Genomic DNA, 10,934 nt, shown 5'->3' on the forward strand with positions numbered 1-10,934 from the left:
TCATTTCTAATTTTTAGATAAAAGAAGTATATTGGAATTCTTGGGACCTTTATTGGCATTGTCCTAAAGAAGTGATCTATCTGTGATCTTACCAGCAGGTGCTTACAATCAAGCATATTTTGTGATTTCTATGATGATGAATTCAGAGAATAATTGAATAAAGATTTATGGTGTTTCTCCTTAGGATGTCCTTACATAATTAATGTAGGGAAATACTTAGAGAATTAGGGTTTGAAGCTATATTTTCTGATGTTCATCTGCTATGAAGATGGATATTCCTTGTGCAATTGTTTATTGTTCTGAGCTAGTTTTTCTTTACAAAAAAAATATAGGAAAAAATAAAAACTTTAGAATATATTAGAGAGCCTTACAGTGTAGTAGATCTCCAACCTTTTGTCGTAATGGAGTTTAAGATTTCTCAGGAAACACATGAAACATATAATGCATGTTCATCTCTCATCACTACTATCAGGATCTTTGTCTGAGTTGTTCATGAGCTATTTCGCCTGATTAACGTCAACTATTTAAGAGTTAAATCCCCTTAGGTTTTAAATTGAGATGGTCTATGAGGGCTTTTGCGATCTCAATATAAACCATTCCCTTGACACTTAAAAAGTGTTAAATTTATTTTTGGGAATGCCCAGTTTGATTCTGTAGGCTCAAAACTTGGGAAAATGGAGGAACCAGATTTTAAAAGACCCTAGTTCTAGCCCACAAATGGAAAGGTTTTAGGAAGGAACAAATTTGATGGCTCCCGTGGTGCTTGGATTTGAACATATTGATCCATCTTTTATCTATTTTGTACCTATTTGTACCTATGTCGCAAAAAGAGGGGTAAAAATTTATTAAGACAGAAAAGAATACAACAAGGAGAGCTCAACAAGGAGCTCGATCCTAAGCAACAAGATCATCAAATTCTTGCACCATCTCAAAGGACAGTTGCCCCCTATCCCTAATATTCCAACCCGGATCATGACTAGAAGCCCATTTGGCTAAACAATCAGCAGGTCTATTCCATTTTCGCGGAATATACTTGAACCTAATGAACTGAAAAGAGGAAGAGAAGAAAAGAATCTGCTTAACAACAGTGGCCAGCTGCCAACTAACATCCTCAAGCTCTTGCGAAGAAAGCATGTCCTATTTGTACCTATGTCAGTAAAATATGCTTTTTAATTTGTTGTTGAAGATATATTATTAAGAATATAATATAAAAATTGTGAAGAAAGCATGTCCTATTTGTACCTATGTCAGTAAAATATGCTTTTTAATTTGTTGTTGAAGATATATTATTAAGAATATAATATAAAAATTATTTGAAGATGTATTGGATAAGTATATTAATATAATTATTTAATTTTCAAAATATATATCTAAATAATTTTTTATCAATATAACTATTTTAATTTAATTATATTAAAAATTATTTGATTTTATAATCAAATATAATTATATAGGTGTTGTATTTAAAATGTTATGATTATTGTTAATATTTATGTAGTTATTTTGTTTTTAAAATTCAATTTAGTTGTTGTGTTACATTTTAATACAAAAAAATTAAGAATTATATATTAAATTAAAATTATTTCAAATAAGCTAATAAAATTTCTATAACACTATTCTTATTCTTTAAAATTTAAAATAAATTAAATTTTAGTACTTGAATAATTAATAGATTAGAAAAATATGTTTTATATAAATATATAGTTTGAATAGATATACAACAATAGATTAGTTTAGAAAATTAAAAATTATATAATTGTATTTTTAAATTTGTAAAATTAAGAAAATGTATTATTGATAAAAAAAAATATGATTAAAATGAAACTAATAAATTAAGAAAGTAAACATTTTCTAATTTCTTATAAATGAATTGAAGTCAATAAAATGTAAATAAAATAGATTTTAAAAGACAATTTACAAATTAAGATTGATATATTGTATATTGATAATTAATTCAATTCTCAAATGACAATGTAATTGCAATCCTCAAATGACAATGTAATTGCTTGAAAATTAAACTCCCACTTGATTTCTTCACTTACAAAGTACCAATTATGATTTGTTTGATAAGTGTTAGAATTATTCTAATGATGAAGAATCTTTCTTTATGATCTTGAACAAAACGTACTAAATATTTTTTTATTATCTTCAATATAAATTACTTATGAAGTGAACAATTTTATGAATTTAAAATTTTTAGAATGCCAAAGTTCTTACAAATATATTTTTCTTTATTTGCTTTTGTCTAAAATACTCTTTTTTGCATCATACCTATTTTGAAATCTCCCTCTCAAAACTTGTATCACTTTCTTATAAATTTACTTCATGCACATTATTTCTTTGTGATTTCACTCATTGTCACCCAAAATTGAGCCACTTTCTAAGAAATGTCACATAAAAAAAATTAAGAGTTTATGGATTTGCATTTTGTACTAATATTCATTTTAATTGTATGTTATAAATCTAATTGAAGGTGCTAATTCACATTTTGATGAAAGTAACAATCATACATTTTCATGTAAATTGGTTTGTAATCATATTGGAAGATGATAATATGTATCTATGTTACTTATGTGAGTTAGTAAGGAACCTTAGTAAAGTTTCTAAAATATATGATAAAAATAATAATATGATTGCAATATTAATATGTAAGTTATTTTGAAACTTAAGTTTCTAAAATAAATAATTAGAATATTGTAATCAATAAGTATATTTATAGTATTTTTAAAATTTAAAATAATAAGAATAATTTTATGATATTTTTGTTAACTTATTTGAAATCTTTTTAATATAATATATGTTGATAAGTGGAGATATTTTCTACAAGTCAAATTGTGATATTACTACCACAATTTAACTATATAGTATTTGAGTCAAACTCATTGACTCATGTTTCCTGAATACTGATTCACATCAATCCATCTCTCATGAGAATAAATGAAACACTTAGCACTCATTGGATCTAGGTGTTGCTCAATTTTTTGTTATATTAATACTAAAACACAATTGCTAATTTGAACTCTAAAATGATTAAATAAATAATAATAATAAAAGAATCTATATTACTAAACTATTGTTTATTTAAAAATATTTCTTTATATTAATAAAAAATATTTAATAATTCTTACGATAATTTATATATTATATAGTAATATAATATATTAACTAAAACTCTTCACTATTTTTTCATAGATTCTGACTCAGGGCAACACAACAAATACTTAATATAATTTGATTTTGTATCACACAAGTACAAAAGACTAGCATCAAATGACTAGATGGACATGGGAGCATAGAGAAGATGGCCTTCAACTTGCCTTCACATTGACTCAACAATGTACATGCCCTTATTTGAGTGACTAATTATTAGTGATCAATTATTTTAGTCATTTATTTGATTATTGATTTAGTCATTTATACTTATAAATTAGAAACTATTATTAAAATTTGATCACTTTTAGTCACATGACTAAATTTTTTAGTATTGTGTCTAAAGTTTTTAGTCACATGGTCATTTATTTGACCAAATTCTACTAGTGATATATGAAGAATTATTTTTAAAATGCAATGATAATCTTTTAAATTGATTCCTTGGGAAAATAATACAATATTATAAGCCCTTACAAGTAGGGACATTATAGTAGAGCTAATTTTCCTAATTAAAACTATTAGCTTCTTTTGAAAGTATACTTATATGTACTAACTTGTATTTCTTGGTACAAGTATATGAATGTGTACTAATGATTTTTTGGTTGACATGTCTTCATTTGTCTACATCGTGTATGCTTTGTGTCTTCATGCATCAATGTGTTTTCTTCATGTCTTCAAGAACTTATATAATTATGTTGTGAAAACTTCATGTTTTTCATACATTAATATATAAATTCCATCCATAGTTGATGTATCCTATTCTATACCTTGTAGGTGACTTTAGTGTAAATGATCATTGGTTGAGGACAAGCAATTTGAGGAAGAGTGGATTGTCATGTCTCCTAATCATGTTAGTATGGATAAATAGATAAGTGAGATAAATAGTTATTAATGAATGGATTATATAAATTGTATATATATTTAATCATTATATGAGTAAACAACAAATTATATTATAAGTTCATTGTGAATTAATAACAAAGATATAATGATTATTAAAGTAAATAATAATATTTTAGTAGCACTATAATATGTTACTTAGATAAATATAATAATATTTAAATAAATATTGATAATTATATTATCAATGTATGATAATAATAAAATATAAATATAAATTTTCTAATAAAATATGAATATAAATATTATATATGATCATATATGTAATATGAAATATAATATAAAAATAAATAGAAATATTATTAAATATATATAAATAAGAAATATATAAATATAATTAAATATAATTTGGATAGACACAACATTCCTTATTTCAAAATATATAAAGAAGTAGTGAATCTCACAAAAAGGAAGGAAAGAATAGAGAAGAAGGAATTGAAATATATAAAAAGGATGGTCTAATAAAGATTTAGTAGGAAGAAATTTAAAGTAAAATATAAAGGAATCATATGCAATTAGTAGAAATATGGATTATAAACTAATGTCATGATTGGGGAAATTACATTAGGGTTTGTAATCTTCTACTTCCATACTAAGTGTGATGGTAAGGAATATTCAGCCATGCTAGACAAGAGCTATAGAGGTCTTCCATGTATTTCTTTGCATTTATAATGAAACTCTAAGTACAAAGAGAAATCAACATATTATAGTTACATTTTATAAGCATTAGAAATGATAACTTTGCGAATTTACACCACTCAATTTTAGTTTTCATGTCACATTGTTACCTTTAGGCAAGATTTGATATGCACAAATTTTAGAGAATTCAAAAAAGTCTACTAATACCATATGATTTTATTGTAGCTTCCATCTTCACTCCTATTATTTATTCATAAAAATAAAATAAAAATTATGGGTTTCAGCTTGGTCATATTTTGTGATTAAAATTTTAAATTTCTTGGTTTTTAGCTTTAGCTCAAGTTTAGTTTTGACATACATTTTGGCAAAATTTGATATCCATGCATGACGGAGAATTCAAAAATCTACTAATATCATATGGTTTCATTGTAGCTTCCATCTACACTCCTATTATTTTTTCATAAAAGAATATTATGTGTTTCAACTTAAATTCTTCATAAAAAAATACTATGGGTTCAATTTAGTTATTTCTTGTGATTAAAATTTAAAATTTCTTAGTTTTTAGCTTTAGCTCAATTGGAACTTGTCATAGAATTCAAATTGTAAATTATTTTGTGTGCATTATTTTTGTTTTGAAATGGAGTTAAAGCATTTAGCCTATTTCTCAGTTAATTTCTAGATCATCATTGCACAATTTTTTTTCTCTTTTATAAATTAGTGTTTAGGGGCCCAGTACAAATTGTGAAAGTGTGTAAACTATTTTTCTACAATGGCTTAAAGAAATGATATTCCTTTTTCTCTTAGATTCTAAAGAGATAAAATTTCTTTTTTTCTAAATACTTTTTCCTACACACTCCTATGCAGAAATAATATGAAATGGTTTAAGATTGTGATTGTCATGGTAGTCATAAGATAATTCCAATTACTTAAACATGGTCTTGCAAGAACGAGCATGTTGGAAATTGTGAATGTAGTATTATGATTTGCATGGATATTTCAATTGAACACGGCATTCTTTGGGCTCATTTATCACAAGTATATGAACTTCATTATTAGAATAGCACAAATAGTTCATGGAGGATTGTGGATTATTTTTAGGTTTTCTCTTTTTGTTTATACTAACCAAAATTTATTAATATTTAGAAATGTTTTATAATGTTTGTCAAAAATTGAATGTTAGCATTATGTCAAAATTGACTAAAAGAGGGGTAAGAATTTATTAAGAAAAAAAGAGAAACAAAAAGAAGATGTGAACAAGGAGCTCTATAACAACAAGGTCATCTAACTCACGAGACAGATCCAAGCGTAGCTGCCCCCTATCCATAATATTCGAATCCTGAACATGATCAGAAGTCCATTTGGCCAAACAATCAGCAGGTCCGTTCCATTCTTGAGGAATGTAATTAAAACTAACAAAGTCTAGAGAAGTACAAAAGAGAAGAGTTTGATTAAAAACTGAAGTCAATTGCCAACTAACATCCTCTAGTAACTGCAAAGTAAGAAAATTCACCACCACTTGAGAATGAGATTCACAAATAAGCTTCTGCCATCTCCTCAAACAACATTGCTCCAGTAGATATGAAATGGCCAGAGCTTCCGTATGCCAACCCTTTGGATAGATGAAGCAACCAAGACTCTCAAATCCCACATCCCAGACATACAAAGAATACACACAGACAGCAACAAACAAAAGGCACACGACACAATGTCTGAATTAAGCTCAATGCGCACATGGATCAGGGAGTACGCATGAGCGCAGCAAGCACACACACAGCGTGGCACTGCTTATTGCAACAGTACAGAGAATAGAAGAGATCGACACACGGGGAGAGCGGATCAGCATATTTTATACGAAGGCGCTCCTTGTTACAACATAGAGATGAGAGCAAGGCTGTTCGCGGTCTTCGATCCGCAGTGCGGAGATTTGATTGGGCTTTTGGAGACGCATTTCGGGAATGAGAGTGACGGCGCCCTCAAAACCCAAACCCCTGAGCACATCAGAAATGACGAGGCGCATGGAGGAGGAGCGATGGAGGGAGGCACGGTGGTGGAAATGGGCTCTATCCAGTGTATGGTGGGCATATCCTCGTATTGGTAGCGGAGCTTCTGCGGATCGAAGGCGTCGCCAGCCCGGACCTCCACGAGGCGCGCGCGTTCGTCGTAGAAGTAAAACTTGGTGTCGAGGAGGTCCGGATGGTCGTAGTCCTTCCGCCCGGGCAGCGTCTTCCAGATGGTCCATATCCGGTCCACGTTGGCGTGGTGGGCATAGAAGATGGGATCTCGAGCAGCGGAGTAAAAATGTCCCGAGCAGGGGTCCTGTGGCCGCGAGCCTTCTTTATGCTGGGTGCAGCCAGTCCAAAGATGAACCGTGTTATGCGGCTCATATTCCAGCGTCCCTGCGCCGCACGTGCACGACGGGCTGTTCTCTCGGATTGGCTCTCCGTGGAATGCCCGAGTGCTTTTGGAATGCACGATTTGCTTGTGCATGATCCTGTAGTTGTTGCTAACCAGGTCCAGTTGATCGGATCGCTCATCCGGGTGACCAAAGCCCAAGTCCACGAGCCTGTTTGAGATACCGCGGCTTCTCTTGTTGTCGAACAGGGCTAGTGTCTGGTCCGTATATATGAGCGGCATGCTCATGCCCCCCTCGTAATCCCAGTTCCAGAAGGGTAGTGCGAAGTCCTCGCCCAAAAGCGTAGCCAAAATGCGCTCGTGGAAGTAGAGGAACCAGCGGTGCCACGGGAGGAACAACCAGTTGCCCTGGACTTTGAAGAGCTTCTCCGTCTCTCCCATGTAGTAAGCTCCGTTGCAGTAGGCGAAGTGGACGTTGGCTTGCTGCATGAAATTCCTCGGATCCTCAGGCGGAAGATTCTTCATCAGCTGGACTGCCTTGGCATATTTCGCCACGTACTTATCGTCAGCGTTCTGCGCCGCCCTCCGCGTCCGCATTGGAAGGTTGCTGGGAAACTCGAATCTCTTTGGCTCTTCGCCCTTGTAAGGAGGGTAGCAATCCAAACATTTTGCGTAGGGAGGCACGTCGACGGGCTTTTGGCATCTCTTCAAATCTGGATAAATGGGAGCCATCTGATCGTAATAACAATAAGCTTGTACTGGCTTTATAATGATGCGTTTCCAGCTACAACTCGCACCCTTCCTTCTCTCTCTATATATATACACCCTTCACCTTGCTAATCTTCAACAATTATCATGATGACGGCTTAATTGACCAGTCATTCTTATGCGATGCTTCCTTCTTACGTACCAATCTCAAGTAATTTGAACGTGCACTTTCCCATTTCCCGCTGCTTTAACAAGGATACTTAATCCACCGTGCTCTACCATATTTATCAAGTGACCTTATGATTAACATGGTAACCCGTGCTTATGATTAACATGGTAACCTGTGCTTGAACGTGTTTTTTAATTCCTTATTAACGAGGAAACTTGTGCCCGTACAGATTCGATTTCACACGCACTCTCAAGACTTCGAGCTGTTTCAGACTCCACTTCTGATTCACACACAATCCCAAGACGTTAAGCACTTTCGGACTCGACTTCTCTGCATGGCGATGCCTTGGAGAATGTAATCAGTCATTAGTTTCCTCAATAATAATGATTAATACTGCACGTTCAAGGACAACTTTCGACTTTCCTGGTTAAGGGTGCGGCCCTTTCAATACGCCCGTTGCTATACAGCCACGAAAATGCACTTCCTTTACATTGCTTTTCAAACTTTTAAAAAAAAATTCGAAGTCCTCTCCTTCGGCAATGTCTATACAGCCACGAAAATGCACTTCCTTGCACTTCCTTACGAAGGAGAGGACTTAGAATTTTTTTTTAAAAGTTCGGAAAAGCAATGTAAAGGAAGTGCATTTTCGTGGCTGTATAGCCACGGGCCTCTCCTTCGTAAGGAAGTGCATTTTCGTGGCTGTATAGACGTTGCCTTTCAATACGTCCACTATATTCCCTTCTCGATGGAGTGGGAAAAGGAATCTGCACATTCCAGAATCCAAAAGGAAGCTTCACATAAGAAAGACTGGTCTACTACGCCCCACCTCCTCATCATAGTTCACAATAACTGTCGAATCTATCTTTCTTTAAATATTGCAAAATCTAACACAGTGTAGTGTAGATCTCTTGGTTTTGACGAGTCTCGTATTTTGAAATACACAATATCTCCTGATGGCATCTTTAAATTTTAACATCTTCTAAAGAAATCGCTTGGAAGTCTAGGAAGAATTGGTCAATATAATGATTAAATAATAATGAGAACAATGTATTCATCAATTTTTAGGAAGAAATGGTCAATTTAATAATAAAATAATAGGAACAACGTGTTCATCAATTGTCGTTGTTAAAGTTTTAGGACTTGCGTAATATACCATTATTTTATAATAGAATTCAGTCTTTTTATGAGATAGAGAGATGTGAAACAAAGATAGAGGGAAATAGTAATAATAGTCTGATGAAATTTATTTGCTTTTAAAAATATCACTAGTTGTATTTTAGAAAGTACCCTATTGACATTTTGGTATTTCGTATAAATTGTGAGCATCACCTAGATTCAACGAGTGTTAAGTGTTCCATTTATTCTCATAAAAAATGGATTCATGTTGAATCACTACTCAGGAAATATGGGTGAATGAGTTTGACTTAGAAATTACACAATTAAATCTTGATAGCAATATCACAATTTGACTTGCTGTGAAAATTACCTCCTAATTATCATCTCGTATAAATATCAGTGTGTAAGCTAGCCTACACGAAATAAATAATTAACAGAAATCAATCCATAGGTAGACCCCAAGAAAAATAGTAATGTAACTTATTAATTACACCACTTGTGTGGCCATTGTGGATGTTGTAGGAAGAATTGAGTATTGTGGCAAAATAATGAGAGGAATGGGTTATTCAATCTATCATTCAAATTTGAGGAGGAATTGTACAATATAATAAAATAGATTATTTTTTCATAAAGATAGAAATTGAAAATGTATTCAGTACTAAAAAAAAATTAAAGACTTGTGGTAATATAATTTTTTTTTTCTATTTGAAAATTATATAGAATGTGCATTATGAGATCTAGTATAAATGTTTTAACACCTCATATAAAAGGAATTGCTAGAGTTTTTACTACAAGAAATAAACAATAAAGAAATATGAATAGCTAGACCAAAATAGTAGTAATATAATATAAAAATATAGACTATTAGTTCGACCAAATGAATGGTCATTGTTGAAATTATAGGTAGAATTAAATAATATAGAAAAATAATAGTAAGAATGTGTTCATTAATGCTCATTGCAAATATTTTGCGAGGAATCAGATAACCTAGCGATATGATATAATATATTTCCATTATTTTTCATACAAAGATAGAGAAATTAGAAAAGTAAGAAATGAAAACACAATGACATATTAGAAACAATATAATGATAGGTTATTTTTAATACCAACATTTAATGGAAGACTTGAATCTTAGATTCAAGAATGGAAGTTTTAGGCATTTCCTTAATATTGAGTGTGGAGTGAGTCGTAGTTTCTCAGTTTTGATTAATTGAAATAGTTAAGCATCATTGATTGACACAAAAGGATATAAATAAAAATGTTTGTAGTAGCATTCCACAATATTCCACTCAAGTTAATCTTAGGCTTTAGGTTAGAATGTATATATTTAAGCTTTGTCCTCTATTCATAACCAAACATTTTGGATACATGGGGAACAATAGACAAGACTCTTATGAAAAGTTGGAGATAACACATGTCGCAATCTTTTTTTTTCATTAGGTGTCTAGCTATTAAACTCCTTAATCCCACATGTCTAGGATCCCCTATTCTACTTGTTTCCACTACTATTTTGATAAATTTGATCCAAATGTATTACACTTCTTGCCCTATTCTAGGTGGTTTATCTTTCCTTAGTCCCCATTTTCTATAACATTTATAGTGATCTGTGTTATTCTATGAAAAATTAAAAGATACTCATGGAATCTTGTAAATATCACAATTTGACAAAAACTAATCCCATTTCTCCAAACTAATTTTCTTTTCTAGTCTACATCTTTCGTTATTAGACATTCAATCTATGCTATTTTTGGAACAATAGGTGAGGTTCTTATGGTGGTTGTAAACCCAAAAATTGGAATCACCAACACATGGAGTGTGAACTTTTTCGACAATAATCTTTTACTCAATATTTATTCATCCATCTCATTCATAAGCATACACTAAAAACCAAATTGGA

At 31.6% G+C, this 10,934-nt stretch overlaps 1 protein-coding gene across 1 annotated transcript; it reads right to left on the reverse strand.

The window, feature by feature from the left end:
* Positions 1-6,555: 6,555 nt before the first annotated feature.
* LOC149546270 ((+)-larreatricin hydroxylase, chloroplastic-like) lies at positions 6,556-7,773 on the reverse strand. Its single transcript, XM_089793913.1, has one exon. It carries the CDS (start codon positions 7,771-7,773, stop codon positions 6,556-6,558), a length of 1,218 nt encoding a protein of 405 aa, XP_089650039.1.
* Between the last annotated feature and the right edge of the window lie 3,161 nt (positions 7,774-10,934).

Source organism: Cupressus sempervirens, chromosome 7 (genome assembly GCF_028749045.1).
Source record: "Cupressus sempervirens isolate cs-2001-9-10 chromosome 7, ASM2874904v1, whole genome shotgun sequence".
Classification (NCBI taxonomy): Eukaryota; Viridiplantae; Streptophyta; class Pinopsida; order Cupressales; family Cupressaceae; genus Cupressus; species Cupressus sempervirens.

Coding starts and splice junctions, on each gene's coding strand:
- LOC149546270 (XM_089793913.1), bottom strand. CDS start 7,773: ATGGCTCCCATTTATCCAGATTTGAAGAGATGCCAAAAGCCCGTCGAC.